The 19,077-nt window shown below is 39.4% G+C and overlaps 1 protein-coding gene across 2 annotated transcripts in view; it reads left to right on the top strand.

Annotated features, from left to right (window-relative positions):
- TENT4B (terminal nucleotidyltransferase 4B) overlaps positions 1-19,077 on the top strand; it is a 57,575-nt gene that overhangs the window by 31,105 nt on the left and 7,393 nt on the right. For both annotated transcript variants that reach the window (XM_074370782.1, XM_010961762.3), the window contains exons 2-7: positions 11,144-11,267; positions 13,002-13,048; positions 14,484-14,604; positions 15,677-15,784; positions 17,880-18,008; positions 18,675-18,888. In XM_074370782.1, coding sequence (XP_074226883.1) covers positions 11,144-11,267; positions 13,002-13,048; positions 14,484-14,604; positions 15,677-15,784; positions 17,880-18,008; positions 18,675-18,888 — 743 coding nt within the window. The remainder of the gene's footprint in view (positions 1-11,143; positions 11,268-13,001; positions 13,049-14,483; positions 14,605-15,676; positions 15,785-17,879; positions 18,009-18,674; positions 18,889-19,077) is intronic.

The raw sequence follows: 19,077 nt of genomic DNA, 5'->3' as shown, positions 1-19,077 counted from the left end.
AGCTCTTAGTATGTTTTGGATACCAGTTCTTTATCAGATTATGTATTTTACAAGTATTTTTTCCCAGTCTGTGGCTTGTCTCTCATTCTCTTGATAGTCAGGTATTTTTCTAATCTTAAAAGTGAAAAAGCCTTTTGAAACATACAGAAGAGGGAGACTTTTAAAGCAGAGATTGCAGACTGATGGTCTAATGGCTGGATCAGACCTGTATACGTTATGTTTTATCTTGTTTAGTTTATCTTTTGAAAATTGTGTCCAAATTTTAAAATAAAAATTTTGCAGTGTCTCTAGATTTCTGGCTTATCTTGCAAAATGGGGAGCATTGGCAGTGATGGTTTCACATTCCAACGTGACAACGATTGGCCAGCATTAAGTGGCAGCTGCTTCCTTTAGATGGGATGTGGGCTTTCCAGTTACCTCTCCCTGATGAACCTCAGCATTACAGTTGCCCGTGAGTTGCCCTTTCTTTTTACAGTTATGTTCATTTACCTTAGCTGTCTGTACCTTTTAGGCAAAGATTCATAGGTGTAAGTCCATAAAAAAAAAGTTTATGCACGTTGAAAAAACTTCACAAAATGGAAGGACTAACCAGAAAGAGTATTTGTTGTCTATGGGAAAATGTTAATAGCCATAATATATAAAGAATGCTAATGGACCAGTAAGCAAATAACACAAACACAACACAAAAAATAAGAAGAAAAATTTCTTTTTAAAATTATTCCCAGTAGGCTGTAAGCTTCATGATGGCAGGGACCACGTCTGGCTTACTCAACCTGGTGTCTTACTGCCTCGCTCAGTGCCTTATACTCTGCAAGTGTTTAGTAAATAGCTGATGTTTATTGAGGGTTTACTATGTGCAAAGTCAACACCAAGCCCTGTGCGAAGCCTTTTCCATACTCTTGTTTAATCCCTTCAGAAACTTTCCAAGGTGGTAGATACTGTTGTCCTCATTTTGCAGGTGGGAAGTGAGCCCGGGGAGGTGTAGGGCACTTACCCAGGCGTTCCTGGTCAGTGGGATGCAGAGGTTTGATTCCAGCTCATGCTTTTTAAACTTATGTGTTAATTCTACCTAATAGCCTATTGGAATGAGTTGAAAAAGAAAGAATACAAATGTTCAGTAAACATGGAGAAAATTCCTAACCTTATTAGGAATCAAAGAATAAAAGCAAAACACTCCACTTTGGTGTGGAGGTTGGGAAGTACCCTCATGCATTTCTGTGGGAGACTGTATCAGCATCCATTCTGGTGGAGGGCACTCTGGGAATATTCCTCAAAAGTGTTAACTCTTCATATTTTTTCACCAAGGGGTTCCACTTCTGCGAATTTGTTCTAAGAGAAAAATGAGAGTTGATTACAGATTTATGTGCAAAGATAGCATTATATTGTTAATTATAGTGATGAAAAATTGGAAGCAGCCTAAATGCTCGGTGATTAAGGAATTGGTAGAATAAATTAAGGTACACAGGCATACCTTGTAGAATGCAGGTTCAGTTCCAGACCACCGCAACAAAGCGAATATTGCAATAAAGTGAGTGACACAAATTTTTTGGTTTCCTAGAGCATATCAAAGTTATATTTACACTATTCTGTAGTCAATTAAGTGTTGAGTAGCATTATGTCTAAAAAAATAATGTACATACCTTAATTTAAAATACTTTATTGTTGGGGGAAGGGTATAGCTCAAGTGGTAGAGCACATGCTCAGCATGCAAGATGTCCTTGGTTCGATCCCCAGTACTTGCACCAAGCAGAAACAAAGGAATAAACCTAATTACCTTCCCTCATAAAAACAAACAAAAATAATAATAAAATTAAATTAAAAATACTTTATTGCTAAAAAATGCTAATCATCATGTGACAACACAAGGTTGCCACAAACCTTCAGTTTGTAAAAAAAAAAAAATGCAGTATCTGCAAATCACAGTAAAGCAAATTGCAATAAAATGAAGTTTGTCTGTATTCAAATACTAGAATAATATGCAGTCATCACAAATTGACTTTTATAGCATCAGATGACATGCACAGTGACCATGATATAGCTACTGTGTTTTTCCACTGACTCTACAGTGTTACAGGGAGTAAAGCATTTGGCAGCAGGGGTTTGGTGAGGGTATGTGTCTGGTACGTAGTCACCACCGGCTGTGTTTGCTGCTGTTTAGAAGGTGATTTTTAAGTGAGTTTTTTTTTTTTTCCCCTGTGTGTTTTTCCAAACAGCTATAAATTCCCATATTTCTTTCAGAGTTTATTTTGTTGTTGTTAATTTTGAAAGAATATAGGACCTCATAAAGTCAACCTGAATTTATAAGCATTATGTTTTTGGTGTATGTATAAATGAATTCTTTGTGAATCAATTGGCTTTTGTCTTTTTCAGTTAAGCTTTAAAAAATTCTGTAAACATTACCAGCACTTATCCAAAAGATCTCAACAGTACAGGAAAAAAAAAATAGTTAATTGTGAAACCCTTTATCCAGGTTAGCCTTGTTCCTGATTCCATTATCCAAGGTAATCATTGTTAATAGTGACGTAGGGGTCCTTGAAAGTGAGGTACCTCTGTGCTGGTCCTGTGCCTCTTTCCCCAGTACCCTGATGCACGGGAAGGCATTGCAAGCACTTGTGTATTTATGCAGCAGTGTCTCTTCTTAAAAACATCAGTCCCTCCAACCAAAAATAAATAAATAAATGAAAAATAAATAAATAAAACTTTGGTATTAAAATTGCATGGGTTAAATGTATCCACATTTCATTATTATATTTAAGAATATAACTTCCCTCCTTCCCTCCAAAATAAATAAAAATAAAATAGTTGGACAGAAAAAGAGAATATAACAAACTTCTGTGGAATGAACTGTTCTTACTGACATTTGAAATTTGTGAAAATGGAAAGATTCAGCCTCATTTATTTGTTTTTTCACTCAGCAAATATTTGAGGACCTTCTCCTGGGGGATAAATCTATTAGATAAGCTTTTATTTCAAGACATTTGCTCTTAGTTGGGAAATACTATCACCTATTCTTTGAGCTTCCCAACTGTGTCCAAGTTTACGTCTACTCAGAGTGGTGGGGGGAGTTCAGAATTTTTACTGGAAGTGGAGAGAGTTGATGACTAGAATTAGATAAAGCAACTCTTAGGTAACAGTTTCTTCCCTCTTTTCTCTTTTCCTTTTCTTTGTACGCGCTTGAAAGAAGTGACAGGGTTGGGTGGCAAAAGTAAGAGGCTTGGGAGAAGTCAGATGGTTTTCATTATCTCTCTTCGGAGCAGTAAAGGGAGAAGGGACAGAGAGGAAATCAAATGAAAAAACCATCCTTCTGAAACATTGTCCTCATAAAACTGTGGTCCAGAAATTGAGAGCACCAGACGATGGCATTTTTTAAAGGAATGCTCTGATTTCTAGGAAAGCAGGTATGAGCACCTCTTAAAAGAAGAAAAAAAGTGAAAACTTTATAATCTAGAACACAGAGACAAGTATCTGCTCTGTAGTTTTACTGCCGTGTCCTAACCAAGGAGGGGCTGACATAGCAAATGGGACATTCCTTAATCATGAATAACAGTTTTAAATGCCTACAAAGTTTGCAAACCTAAGATATGTAGACTCTTTTTCCTTTTAAATAATTTTACGTCATCATCCATATTTTCTCTCTTCCTTGTTTTTTTAAATCTTAGGATATGGTGAGAAATGTTTGGGGTATGAAGACGTTTCTTATCTATAAATAGAAGAAGTAGAGAGTTTTTTCCTTTTAGCTTCGATACTGGTGATCTATTTAGTTAGACATGGCTTTTTTCAAGTGACATTGCTGTATCTTTATCACTACTATAGAAAATTAGACACATTGTGCAGACTTTAAAATATCAAGATAATAGGGTATTTCATTTTTGAAATACTTCTAAACCTTGGCTTTTAAAAAAATTACATGATATTTTCTTGTAGCCATATCTCTATGCACATACAGACTTATTTCCTTAGGCTATATTCTGACAAGTGGAATTACCCTCTTTAACTCTAAGGGACATCTGTAGTTTGGGGCCAAATTGTGCTTCTTTCTGGTTCTGTCATTTTTCACAGTGTGAGTGTCCATTTCCTTGGATCCTGGTACCGAGCTCATTTTAAGGCATGCAGTCTCCTTTTGTGACATGAGACATGGGTGCGGATGGATGTACACATGTCAGCCGAGGGTCCCGTTCTCCAGAAGAGCTTCTCTGTGCTGTGTCTTGGGTCTGAGGACACAGAGCTGAGTCAGAGAGTTGAGTCAGAGCAGGGAGGCCTGTAAGTGGAGGATTCACTGTGAATCCGTGTGATTGACTGCTGGGCAGAACCAGAGCTGTCAGGAGCATTGAGGAGGAACTAAAGTAATGCTGCGTCTGGGAACGTGACCAAGGAGGTGATGGTTGAGCTCTCAGAGGTTGAATAAGAAGGTATTTCAGGCACAGGCCCTGCCCTTGCAAGGGCGGGCTTCCTGAAGAGGCATGGCGGGTTCCAGCACAGTTCTTTGTGGCTGTGAGGGGAGAAGAGGGATGAAAAGGGCAGCAGGCAAGGCAGTGCTCTGATAAGGAGTTTGCAAGTGACACAGATGGCTTGAGGAATGGGACCCCAGTGATCACGTGGAAGATGGCCCAGAGAAAGAAGAAGATGGGGGCAGGGAGACCAGTTTGTTTTCTATTTGGGGAAAACAATGACTCAGGGAGGAAAATGCAAGGAGGAAGAACAGGTTTTGGAAAAGAATTAAGAATTTCATCTTGAGCTTACTGGATTTGAGGTGACGGTTAAGTAGCGGAGTCTAGCTGGCAGCTGGAAATACAAGAGAATGGGTGTGTGTGTGTGTGTGTGTGTGTGTGTGTGTGTGTGTGTGTGTGTGTGTGTGTGTGTGTGTGTGTGTGTGTGTGTGTGAGACAGTTTCTTTGTAAAACTTGAATTCTAGAGCCTCCTGAAGATGTCACTCATGCTGCACTGGGGATCGCCCTAGGGCTTGCTGTTACTCACTTCTCTTGGTGCCTACGTGCTTTTGAAAAAAATCAAACAGTACAAAAGCGTATATAGATCTTGCACCTCAGACCTTAGTCCCACCCCACTGCACCCCCTGCAAGAGGAGCCTGCTGTGAGCAGTTTTTATTTGTTCTTTGTGTGTGTCTTTTCAATGCACATGAAAGGGATCTTGCTAAACACATTCTTTTACATTTAACAAATCTTAGGTCTTTCTCCATCAGCTTATATAGCTCTGCTTCATTCTTTTTAATGGGTTATTGGCTGTAATTGAAGGGAAGGCCAGTGAGTGCTCCTCTGATTATTTAATTGGATCCCATTGATGGACACTGAGACTGTTTCTAAATTATTTAGTGTCCCAAATCATGCTGTGATGACTAACCTTGTTCCCTCTTGGAAATGTTTCTGGAGGATGAAAATAAAGGGATATGTTTTTTAATTTATTTTTTATTTTTTGTTGTTGGGGTGGAGATAATTAGGTCTGTTTTTTAATGGAGGTACTGGGGATTGAACCCAGAACCTCGTGCATGCTAGGCATGCTCTCTACCACTGACCTATACTCTCCCCTGAAAGAGATTTGTTTCTAAACAGCATTATTGAAGTTATAATTGATACTGAAAAAAACTTCGTATATTTAATATGAATATTCAACTTGGTGAGTTTGGACATATGCACACCCCTATGAAACCATCAGCACAGTCAAGGTAACAGACATATCCAGCACCTCCCAGAGTTTCTTTGTGTCCCCTCACTTGTTTTGTGGTGAGAACACAACGTTAAATCTATTGTCATTATAGGTGTATACCACAGTTTCCTTGTCTGTTCATCTGTCCGTATGCACTTGCGCTGTTTCCGTATCTTGGCTCTTGTGAACAATGCCATGAAACATGAGAGTGCAGATAGATGTTCTTCAAGATTCTGGTTTTAATAAAAGAGAATTAAAAAATTATTTATATAAATGTTATTTATGATTTATTAATACAACCACCTCTGGAGAGGTTGTAGTAATTTATATTTTTACACATAGCATGTGAGTGTCTTTTCTGTATATCCTTGTCAAAATTGGTTATTATTAATCTTAACATTTTTGTGGAGGGGAATATCTTGTCATTGACAGTAATTGAAGAGAACTTTGTCAATGCCTTCACATAAGTCTGAAGTTAGTAATTAAGGAGGACTTCAGTTCTGAAAACTGGAAAGCTTGACCTTGATATGACAGTGGCCTTGGGCACGTTGCAAGCTGGGCAAGGGTCCTTCAGGACGCAGTGTTCCCCTGAGCGGATTTTGGGTGAGCTGCAGGGGGCAGTGTGGAGCAGAGGGGCCGGCAGTGGGTCATCGGCCTGGCGGCATCAGGGAGGCTGACGTGTTGCCTCTGTTTTTGAGGGTACAGAGGCTCCTGAGAGACTCACAGCCCCACCCTTGCCAGCTCAACTGAAAAAGTGTGAAGCCAGGTCTTCCCTTTTATAGCTAGAGAAACTGAGCCTTGGAGAGCCATTTTGAAACTCTAGCTTTTCCTAACTCTGGCAGAACTTTTCTCAGAGAAAAAGTGATCTTTTTCTTGTCTCTATTTTGACCTAAATTATCTGTGAGGTTGTACTTTTAAAAATATGGGCACTGTTTTTTATTGCTATGTCTTCTTTGCCTTATTAAATTTTTGTGTTATCACTTTGAGATTAATGTAAATTTCATTCCAGCAAATTAATTTTGGTTCTCATTTTTTTTTTTGTTGTTTTTGGGGGCATCCTCTCTAGTTATATAGTGGCACTTATTTTATGTATATTTTTATTATATACTTTTCCTTTAAATGTGTTTTCTTGCTCACTTTTCCTTTTAAAAAAAACACATCCATATGTTAATAGAGGCACTGTATTTTGGGTAGTCAGGAATTTTGATCACAGGAGAGGTGTATTTTATAATTTAAGATAAGAAACTTGCAAGGCTGTGTATGTAGCATACAACACATTGATCATGTTAAGTTGTGATCCACGTGTGGGAAAAACTAAAGTTTTCTCTGGGTAGTTGAACTCAGAGGCATAAAGTTGCATTAATATGTGAAAGTAAACTTGCAGAGTTTCTCTAGTTTCCAGCCTTTATTAGGTTGTCATGTCACTCAAGTGTGCGAGGCATGTAGTAGCCACTCCAAAACTGGGGTTCAGTTCCTTCAGGATTTTTAAAGCACCTAGATACACATGATGCCGTGCCAGTAAAACTGTGCAGCCCACAGGGATAGGGCCTCTCCAAACTATATAAAAATCTTTACTGGAAGTTTATTTCCTAAACATACCAAGATTTCTCACTTAGTTCTTTAAGCATTTTACGTGTAGCTGGTTAAGCGCAGACGAGATGGGCAGTGGTGTTTGTGTCAGGTGTGGGTGGGGAGATGACCTGGCAGGCCTGAGATGGGTTCTCTTGTTCTTACTGTTCAAGTATGGTTTTGTTTTAATAGCCCTTCTTTTTTCCCCTTATTCCTCTTTTCCCTTCCAATATGGCAATTGCAAATCAATAAAAGAAATAGGATAACCTGTAGAACCACATTTTCCAAAATAGGAAGGTGGTTCCTTGGTATAGTAAACTTGAGGGTCATCTTGTTTTAAGAGTTTGCCTCATAAACCTGCAATAACTTGCCTGCAAATTAATGTGTGAATTAAAATCCTAGAAGCCTGGTGATAAACAGGAATTTTAGAATCTCCACTTTTTACCAGGTTCAGAAGTCTTTTATAAGACTTTTGTTTGCTTCATGGTTGTCTACTTTCTTTATTTATACTTGTAGTGATGGGGACCTCACTACCCTGAAAGGCTACCCCTTTGTGTTCCCCACGGCTGTGATCATTGGACAGCACTCCTGTTCATCTGCAACCTGCCTATGGTGGAACATTGCGGAACATACGTATTACACATCACGAAACTGCTTCAAATGAGTATTTGTTTTCATCGTTAGATGGAAACTACCCAGGGCAAGGATCATGTGTGTCCGGCCTTCTTTCTGATGCCTTGAACACTGGCACTTGGTGATGTTTAGAGAATGAATTCCTATTTCGTTTTATACGACTTGAAGATTAACTGGAAGTTGGGCTTAATATTTTTGGCCTATATTTGAATTAGAAAATGTGTAAGTGAGCCTTTGTAATGTGGTTAACAGTGAAATTTAGGAGGTTTTTTCCCAGTGGAAATGGAAATGTTTTGCAGTGATGTGCTTTCTAATCACAAATAAACTCTGATAATTCATAGCAAACGACCCAGTTAGATAAAAAATTCATTTGTTTGTTGTTTATTTGTGGTCCTCATCCTTGCCAAAAGTGCAGAAGAGCAAGGTAAGCTGTAAACTCTCTAACGTGTAATCGTTTTAGCTGTTGTCTTTAAGAAGCTGAAGGCAGTGACCTTAGAGAATATATTAAAACCTGGGAAGCTTAAAAAAAAATCAGAAGGTGAAGATCTTAAGGTACCTAGAAGCATGCCAAGGAAGGCTGGACTCCACTGGGAGTCTTTGGATTCACCTGCAGAACTCCCTGGAGTTTTAAAATCTGATTTTTTCTGCAGTATTGCACAGCAGACGGGCAGAACGCTGCTATAAATCATTCCTTACCAAATGGCCCAGGGTTTGAAACTAAGGGCCGGAAAAGGCTCCTGTTGCCAACCCCTGTGCTGTGCCTGAGGACACCGAGGCTGGAAAATGCCAGTCACTTTTCAGAAGGAACGCAGCTGCCCTGAGGTGGAGCCTGAGTCTGAAACTCTAGTTTTTTGACTCTGCCTAAAAATAAAACATCCCAAGAGGCAGAAACTGTTGATTGCATACTTGGACACATTTTAAATATTATAGCCAGTGGAGGCTGGGACTTAGACATTTTTTTCTCCCTTCTTAAAACCTTTTTGAGTCCCTTGATGTTTCTGGCTTCCTGTGAATCCTGTACCTGTTCTGAACCTGAATGGGCTTTCAATTGTGGGCACATCCCTCCTTCCAGATTCCGTTACTTCAGGGCTGCTCTGCTGCCACTGTCCTCCAGGACGCTGCCCCCTGGCACTTGGCACCCTTTGCTGTTTGACAGTGCCCCTCTCCCAGCTTCCTGGTCCATCACCTGTGCTAGCCTGAGACACCGAGAGATCGTCCTCTCCCCAGCTCACCGCCAGCCACCTGGAGCCGGGCCTCCCTCCTCGTCAGCGTTCAACCCACGTTTCACAGATTTCCTTCCATTTTATACTCGTTTCTCCTCCTAATGGTAGCTCTTCACAGTTGCCCCAGTTTGATAAGGAATGCTGTTTTCATCTTCTGTTCTACAGTAGTCATTGACTACATTCAGCTCATTAGCCAGCCTAGTTAGTTTTTCCTTTCATCTTGTTCATTGATTCCCCCAGCCCCTCGGGCCTCAGCCTGTGCAGGCATCCTCACTCCTCTCTTCCCGTTGCTGGTTGTGTCCTGCGGCCCAGCCATTTTGTGTGTGTGTGTGTGTGTGTGTGTGTGTGTGTTGTTTTTGGAGCCCATTTCTTTCCTGCCACCGTCCTCCAGCCTTCATTCAGTCCTTCTATAGCTGCAGTAATTTATGAGCCATTCTCTGCATCCAGTCTTGTTTCTCTGCCAGTCTGTAGTTTGCACCATTGCCAGACGAATCTTAAAATGCTCCATTTTTGATTTCCCTAGTCTTTCTCAGAGGCATTTAAATAGTTCCCTGTTGCCACAGGGGAAAGTCTGAACTTAGCTTGTCACTCAAAGCCCACCGTCATCGGCACCTGCCTTCCTCCCCGGTGCTTCTCCTCTTCCTCTGTGTGCCACGGGCTGTGCGCTTTGCTCAGAGCCCCCTAAGTGAGCCTCATACCTCTTGGTCTCTGGGAGTCTTTAGCTCCTTCATGGAGCCTTGTCTGCCAGCTGTTCTTTTCAGGTCTTTGCAGATATTCACGGCTGACCTATTCATTTGACACCTAATTCACTCACCAAACATTATGAAAGACACGCTGTTTTGCTCCCGTGAGGAATGGATTACAGAGGGGTAAGAGGGCCAGTCCCCACGGCCAGGAAGCTTGTCTGTGTCACCTGGATTCATATCGTTTTGTGTTTAGGTCTGCTAGATCAGAAGTGTAAAGACAAAGGCCAGACATTTTGTGTAAATTGTACACTCACACTGTCCCCCCCAGATACACCCTAAATTACAGAATTTGAAACTACTAAAGATGGGAGGGTCCTGATACCCTGATTATTAGGGGAAAACTTGGAGGGATGCAGTGGGCTGATGTCAGTAAGGACAAGCTATTATGAGATGTTTCAGGGCTGCAGCTCATTATTCCTATCACTACACAGAACATTTCTTTTCCTCAAATCACTCACCATGTCCACAAATACAGTAAAGCTATGATAGTTTTAGGGGCTTTGAGCTGCAAAATCCGTTCCCATGTGACCTTTCCTCCTGGGGCTCTGTTTTCTTGGTTAAAGAGTTGCACTTAGCCTAGAGTTTGCTACTAACCAGAAAGATGTGCTCATTGGGTAAGCACCATATAAGCAGAGTCTGTGATTAGAAATTGTAAGCGGGCACCACTGATTATTTTAAAGTGAGGCTAGAAAGAATTTTTAAAAAGCACTGCAAACCCAGTTCTCACATGTCCCCATACTAAGCCCTAACTTGAGCATCAGAGTAAAATATTTTGGCCTAAATTGCTGAGTTTCCAGGTGCTGGAAGCATTAAAACAGTCTTTCTCTAGTTAGTCAGACGTACATGTGTGGTGTATGTGTGTAACTGTGTAATTGATTATATTATACCTGCATATTAGGGCTTATTGGAAACAGGCTATTAAGAAATAAAGTCAATTAAAAAAAAAGGGAAGAAAAAAAAAAAGATAAGCCAAGCTTTACTCTTGAAATTTAAAAAATGTTTAAATCACCAGCATCTAGCAAGTATTTTGCACAGGCAGATAATAAAGTGCTGTGAGAGCTACTAGTACACGTCCATTAAGAATTACTGGAATTTGGAATTTCTTATTTAATTATTTTGGCATCTTTGATTAAATTTTGTACGTTCCCATTTTAGCTGCTTATGAACTGTAATACTAACATTTAAGGTGAGAAATCTATGAGTATACAATCATCAGCTAAGTTACAAGACTTAATTAGATAAGATTATTTAAGATAATGATTTCTCATTAGATTGGCTCTGCCCACACTAACTTTCCTGCCTTTTTTCTTCAGTCTGCATGAAGAAATCAGTGATTTTTATGAATACATGTCTCCAAGACCAGAGGAGGAGAAGATGCGGATGGAGGTGGTGAACAGGATCGAGAGTGTGATTAAGGAGCTCTGGCCCAGCGCTGACGTGAGTACCTGTCTGGGTGGCTGGGTGCTCAGGGTAGTGCCCCTGTCTGCAGGATGGAGAGCGTGTGTCCACATCCCACTCGCAGCCCTCACATGCAGGTGCGTGTGCATCCTTAGGATTGTGGTCTAATGAAATTTTAAAGGCAAACAATTTTCTTCAGCCTTTAGAATTTTGGGCTTCCTAATTATGTGCATTGAATCGCATGACTTACTTAAACTCTTTGCAGTACTGAGTAGCAACTACTAAAGGCAAGGTATATTTAAGAATCACTCATACAAAGAGAAGAAAGATAGATCAGGCCTCGTTGGAGTAGTCCGTTGTTTGAATGTGATGTATCAGAACCCCGTTACTATTTTGTTCCAGCCTGCTGGTATAAACATGTAATTGTTTATAGCTGAATGAAGATGTCAGGTAGGAATCTCTTACGTCACTGGAAGTTCATTTTCATAGGCTAACGCAGGTGTGTGTTCTGCTCTCCTGAAACTTTTCTTCTCTCTTTCTAACCACTCCTTGTCTCCCAGTACAGCCCTCCCCACCCAGTGAATAAAACCTTTAGCCAAGATTTCCTCTTCTTATTTGTGGTTCTTATTGCAGACGCACACTTTTTAGGGCTCCTTTGAGGGTCTGTTCTCCAATTTTGTGGATTCAAAGAAGTAACTTTTAATTAGAGTCCATTATACTTTGTTATAGAGCTTTTCTTTAGACTCTGCCTTGGGGTAGTGAAGGCGAAAATAGGGAAGTGTTTTTGGTCCAATTGGCAAAACAAAGAAGCTTCAAATAAGATACTGAAGGTACAGGGAAGAGGGGAGGACACCAGTGTTTTACTGAGCAGCTGTGTGTCCCATTGTTTCTCTTGTGTGATCTAAATCAGCAGCTTTCAACTGGGGACATGTTTACCTCCCAGGAGGCATTTGGCAATGTCAGAGACACTTTTGATTATCATGCCTGGCGAGGTGCTCCTGGCATATAGTGATCAGAGGCCAAGGAGCTTGCTGAACGTCATACCGTGTGCAGGACGGCCTCTCATCACAAAGAATGATCTGTCCCAAATGTCAGGAGTGCTGAATTGAGAAACCCTCATGTAAATCAGTCGTCCTACTTCTGAGGTGGGGGATTTTATCTATAATTGTTTTTGCAGATGAGTAACACGAGGCTCTGATCAGGTTCCTGGGTCCACCTCACCTCAGAAGTTGAGCTTTTTCCATTGTTTGTCCTTTATTGTAATTACTCGCGTACACACACCTGCCTGAGTCTTCCCACTGTTGTCCGTGGGTTGGGGCAGGATGTGTCCTAGCTTTATGCCCAGCGTGATGTTGTAATGACAGCTGCCTGGTGTTCTCTGCAGAGATGGCCTACAGGCTGGCACTTGTCCTGCAGTTGAAGTAGTCTGAGCCTAATTCAGTAATCTGCAAGACTTCCACTTAGAGAACAAAGGTTACAGCTTTATGATTGTGTCTCTGGATTATATGGGAACATTAGTGACCTGAACTTTACTTTTGAAAGGTTTCTATTTTAGTATACGTGTTTGATATTTGAACCTAATAAGTTTAAACCATATTCCAAATGTCTGCTTGTGAGATACAGGATCCCACCTCGTGAAAGCGGGGTGTTAGAGGAAAAAAATGCTCTTGTAGTACTAAAATATACCAGTAGAGGGTAGCAAACCCCCACATTTCTCCATAGCTTGGTGGCTTATCATCTGATATTTTAATATAATAATTCTTTCTATTTCAGGTCCAGATATTTGGAAGTTTTAAAACTGGCCTGTATTTACCTACTAGGTTAGTACATTTATGAAGCTTTCAGGGGATTGTGCATTTTTCTAGAGTGTATTCATTTTGACTGTTGAATGTGTTAAGAGTAGAAACAAAACAGATTTATGAGAGAAAAATTCACTTACCTATATTTTATTTAAATTACTTTGATGTAGAATATCACTGCAGAGAACTGTTCAATCCCATAACTTAACCCACTAACACAGATGTTAATGTAATATTACGGCAAAACACCTGATTAAACTGTAGAACTTTGTATACTCTGGAATGCCAGGTCTCTCATTTTTTATTAAAAACTCATGCTGTTAGCTCCTGTTCCAGCCTTCTGGCCCAGAGGTGCAGGTGCAAACTCTTCTTTCAGGAAAGTCGTGATCTTTTCAGGCCCCTTGTTTATTTCAGTCTGACCCATAGCTGAGTGTGAGGGTGTGGTGTGTGTGTTGGGGCCCCTTTTGGGGAGTGGGAAGGCTTCCTTGAGGGGTGAATACCTGTCTCTAAAAATTGAAATGCTATGGTCTTTACAAAGCCAAAACATTTCATCCTGTTTTGATTTTGTTTTTATTGTGGGAAGAGCACTCAACATGAGACTTACCCTCTTAATAAATGTTTAAGTGCACAGTACAGCATGATTAACTGTAGACATCCATTATGTTTTTCATTTGAGTTTAATTCGATCTACTTTACTCAAACTTAAAATGAGTTAAAGTGGATGGGTCCCAGCAATTTCCATTCTTCCCATGGCTGCCCTAGGCCCACAAAAGCCATAAAATATTAAACTTTGAGTTCATTAATATTTTTTCTTATTTAGATTCTGAGCTTCAGCAAAACCCTGAGTCATTCTTTCTAAAAATGTAATTAAATTTTATGAACAAGTAGTGCCTTCACCTATTTCAGATTTGAAAAGGGCACAAAAATAATTACAGTGAAAAGTCTAGATCCCACCTCTGTCCCCAGTTTCTCTCCTTGGAGGAGCCACTGTTACCAGTTAGTTCCTGCTTATTCTTCCAGAAATACTATATGCATATAAAAGGAAATGTATGTTTTCTTCCCTTTTTACACAGATAGTAGCATACTAGATACACTGCCAGCATCTTGCTTTTTATACTTAATAATCTAAGTCACAGTTAATCTCATTCACTTGCAAGGTCTTAAGTTTTTTAGTACCGGAAGACCTTATGCACAGGAAACATTAACTGGTGTTTCTGAGGTTTTACTTCTTTCAGCATCACCCGTGAAATGACTACGATAAGGAGGAGGTTGTTAAAATCACCAACCTCCACTTCCCCTCTGAAAAACAGTCCTCACCAACACATTCAGTCTTCCTTGGGCAGGGTGAGAAATAAGTTTTCATGGTACTAACTTGCAGTCTGTAGCCTGAATGTAAGTTCAAGTAAGTACAGTCTATTGCTTCTTTAAACACCTCTTGTGTGTGCTCTGTGTTCAGTGACATCGATCTTGTGGTGTTTGGGAAGTGGGAGAATCTGCCCCTCTGGACCCTGGAAGAGGCTCTTCGGAAGCATAAGGTTGCAGATGAGGATTCGGTGAAAGTTCTAGACAAAGCAACTGTAAGTGCTTCAGTGTTTCATCTTAAACTCTCTAATTACTTATGCATGAAACTTGTAAAATTGAAACTTAATTTTGGTGAACACAGTCATATTATGAGTGAATGATCTTTCCTTTTGTTAATGATCGTAGTGTTTGAACATAAAAAGTTTCGTTTGTGAGACAAATTGTTCTGGTTACACATTTCTTTAAAAAATGTTACTTAATTTTATCATACATAATACTCCTGATAGTTTTTTAATATATATCTATTAAAAAGTTTATAGTTACATAGAAGATACTGCTTTTCTATTCTGTCATATTTTGTATCCTTGAAAAATTGTATATAATTGAAATTTTGTAAATCAAATCATATTTTAACTAATGGAATGGGCATTAAAATTTTTTTTGTGGAAGCTCATTCTAGAAATAAATAAAATATTTTAGAAGTTTGGATTTTTTGCATATTAGGTTTTATTAGAGCAAAACAACTTGTGTTTTTTATTAAAAGCTGTTAGTTTGGAAATCCAGTTCTGTACGTGGAGTTTGCTGGCCTGAGTCTTCTAATGCATGATGCAAATAGGGCTTTTTTTTTTTTATTTATGAATTCCTGATATCTCGTTAAATCATTCTATCATTTTTCATTTTAGAGTAATTCTTATTTTTTAAGTTCTTCTGTTGTTTTCTTGGGCTATTTGCAAAGCTGACCAATAATGCCAGTGAACTACTGTGTGGGACTAGCAGTTCCCTTATTGGAAACAGCTTGGTGCTATGAACTGACATTCATAATTCTTGATCTTCTTGAGTTGGAAACTGTTCCAAAGTAGATAATGTTAAGAAAGGTTTCTGTTACCTGATTTCAAAATTCTTTATCAAAAGAAATTACAAAATATATTGTAAGAGGTTAAATGCTAAGTATGTAACGTAAAGTATCTAGAAAGCCAAGTTCACTGTGGTACATAGGATTCAGAACACTCAGTGTTTTACTGTCCTCATGAGGAAGTCAAGACTGTAAGTCTGGTAACCTTCCATTCTCTGATTTTGTCATTTTAATTTGGTGAAAGTATTTAAATTTTATTTTTCTTCTCTTCCTAGGTACCTATTATTAAATTAACAGATTCTTTTACCGAAGTGAAAGTTGATATCAGCTTTAATGTACAGAATGGCGTGAGAGCAGCTGACCTCATCAAAGATTTTACCAAGGTCAGAGAATTTATAGCGTTTATTCAGTGAAAACTATTAGAAATAGAGCTGTGTTTTGAGATTCCCTTGTGGTGGTGGTCTGAGATACTTGGCTAAACTATTTTTGTATTTGCATTACAGACAAGTGCTTCTTTTCAGTGCAATGGTTTTACTTTCCTTGAATCTGCTTGTAATAATCAGTAATTTATAATGTGACCTCAATAAGAGTTAAGGGTTGAGGAAGCTTTTGAAGAACTTCTCTGCTCTAGATCTTTCCTCTTAGGGAGACTAGGGCTGAGTCCTGCTGCACAGTTGATTCGTGTCTCCTTTCAGTCTCCAAGAGTGCAGATTAAGCCCCTCTTCAGGGAGCCTCTTCCAGGCTTCACCTGTAAGATAGGCCCTGCAGGTGTCCTTACTTTATCTTGGAGTGGTTTGCATCTGTTTCCGCTTGTTCTGTTTTCTCCCAGGATAGGGGAGAATTGGTCAGCATCATCTTCAGAACACTTCACATGCTTGATGCATCAGCTTTTCTCTCCCTGAACCAAAGCTGTGAACTGCTTTGGTTTATGTGGAACATCTTTTCTCTGCACAATTTTTTTCTTTAGCAGCTCTTTGAGTTACCTTCTTCTTTTTATATAAGAAAAAAATTTTAACTGTTTCGTCGTGTGGTAAACATTACATTCTTGTATAAACGTGCACAATACAGAAAAACAGAACAAGAAAAGAAATATTATCCGTAATCCCACTCTTTTGGAGGTATTGGGTGTGTGTAAATTTTCTTTTTACCAGAAATTAAACATTTTTTTAAAAATTGAGAATAGTATGCATGGTAAAAATTTACCCATTTAAAAAGGAAGTGAAAAGCACGTCACCCTTATACCTTATATGCTTAGATCAGCTTTACAGGATTTACCATCATCAACCTTTTTCTTTGCTTGTTTATCCTCTTCTTGAAATTTTCAGCAAAAGCAATAGCACACTATATACACATGGTCTATAGTTTTTTTTTTAACTTAACATTTTGGAAGTTTTTTCGTATTGGCGTAGACAGGTTTCCTTCATTCTTTTCATTGACTGCACGGTTGACCTTTGTTAGGTTGTGTCAGGCTTTGTGCAGCACTTCCAGGGTCTTTTGCTGTTACAAAAAGTACTTGGTGGGCATCCTTCCATGCCTACATCTTCCTTTATGCTAATGAATTGTTTGTAGGAAGGATCCTAGAAGTGGAATTTCTGGGTCAGAGGATGTAAAGAAACTATTTCTGACTTTAACTGTAATGTTTACAAATGATTATTTCTCCGCATTTTTATTTCTCATACTTGCTTACTTTGACATATTTGCAAAAGTATAAGCTTCTTTCTTTCTTGTGGAAGCAGTTTGTTTTCATTGTGTAAGTGTCAAGAAAAGAGTAGAAATCACTAGTAATTCTGCTACCCCCGGCAGCGGCTGTTAAGACTCCTTTCCAGGTGTTTGTACCTGCTTTGTTTACCTGTGTCCCTGGCCGAGGGCCTGGCTTGTGGAGCGACTTAAGGAGTACGTGTGTGAGTGAAAGATGGACCCACGCCGTCCACATTTGCTAGCGTGGACCTTTTCACCCTTGTTTGTGAAGCACGGAAGGTGGGTCTGTGGGCTCGCCTGCCTGCGCGGGAGGCTGCAGACACGAGTGCTCCCGCCCCCGGGCTGTGCAGGGTCATCTGAAGGACCCTGGTCTGCCTGGTGGAGTGCCACCTACAAAACGTGATTCTTTAAAATCCCGATTCGGCGCTTGAAGAGTTGAGACATTGCCCTGGACTGTGTGTTTTACCTGTTTACAATTGAATATTACCCGGTGATGGCCGTCAGTGAGTACTGCCGGTGTTTTCTGTCCCGTACTGAGTGCTTGGGGGCTGTTACTTACAACTACATGTTTTAGAGTTTAGATGTGAGGAGAAAATCCTGAATTACTTGTAGCTTACTTTTTTATAGCTTGCTTTTAAAAATAGGAAACTAAGTATTTTATGCATCTCCACCGAAGTTTGTAGTGTAAGGACCAGCTTATTCTTAGAGACCATTGTGCTGTTAATGCTTAGAGCTGTTGCTGATGTAGGATTTCATTGAACATGTGATTTTCTTTTTCAGAAATATCCTGTATTGCCATACTTGGTTTTAGTATTGAAACAGTTCTTATTACAGAGGGACCTTAATGAAGTATTTACAGGTGGAATTGGTTCTTATAGTCTCTTTTTAATGGCAGTCAGTTTCCTTCAGGTAAGTTGTATGATTATACCATGCTTTGCACACTGAATTTTTTTTTTTTAATAAATCAGTCGAGAATCATTTTGGAAAAAATTTAAATCAAGCTCTAAACCAATGATTCCCTTACTTGCTTATTACTTTTCCCATTAAACTGGGTACCTTTTTATAATTTAGCAAGTATTTTAAAATCCCTAGGAAAGAATATTTTTTGTTTGTCTTTAATCCTATGTGTTCTAGTATTTTTGAGACTTTTCACTACAAATTTTAATTTGCAAAGGTATGGTGTGGTTTCCATCAGTATGATAGTAATATAAATACCAAAAATGAGAATGTCTTCTAAGTAACTAATCTTGTAAGTTTAGCTGGAATTGAGACTTTCTGTCTGAGATAAGTTAGAAGTCTTAATACCATCACCGAGCATAGTTATGGAGTGTATTGTCGCCAGCTGCTGACTCCGCTCGTGAATCAGAATGACTTCCCTGAGGCTGGGCCAAGCCAGCTCTGCCAGCATCCTAGGGAAGCTGTAAAATTCAGCCTTAGAAGTTGTCCCGCACCAGTTCCACACCCACAGGGCTTCAGTGTTGTCTCTGATGGAAGTACTGTTCCTGTTGCTGTTAGCCTGTGGTGACCCTGATAACGTAGAGAAAGTCCAATAAAACTTTTTTCTTCTCCTTTCAGTTACATCCCAGGGAAGACGCTTGCATCCCCAACACGAACTATGGTGTTCTCTTAATAGAATTTTTTGAATTATATGGACGACACTTCAATTATTTAAAGACCGGCATCCGGATAAAGGATGGTGGTTCCTATGTGGCCAAAGATGAAGTACAGAAAAATATGCTGGATGGCTACAGGCCATCAATGCTTTATATTGAAGATCCCTTACAACCAGGTATTGAATTTAGGTAAATTTGTGGGCATTCAAAGAAAAGGGCATTATCAGTCACCATGTTATACTTTAAATGATGATGGAAAATGAAAAATTAAGGATTAACTTCTAATTGTAGTCATCCTGTTTTCATCGAACTATTTTATAAGGAAACACATGAACGTAAACACACACACACACACCATAAAAACA

The sequence above is a fragment of the Camelus bactrianus genome, chromosome 9 (assembly GCF_048773025.1).
Source record: "Camelus bactrianus isolate YW-2024 breed Bactrian camel chromosome 9, ASM4877302v1, whole genome shotgun sequence".
Lineage (NCBI taxonomy): Eukaryota > Metazoa > Chordata > Mammalia > Artiodactyla > Camelidae > Camelus > Camelus bactrianus.
The sequence above is the reverse complement of the archived record's forward strand: the minus strand, read 5'-3'. Positions and strand labels throughout refer to the sequence as shown.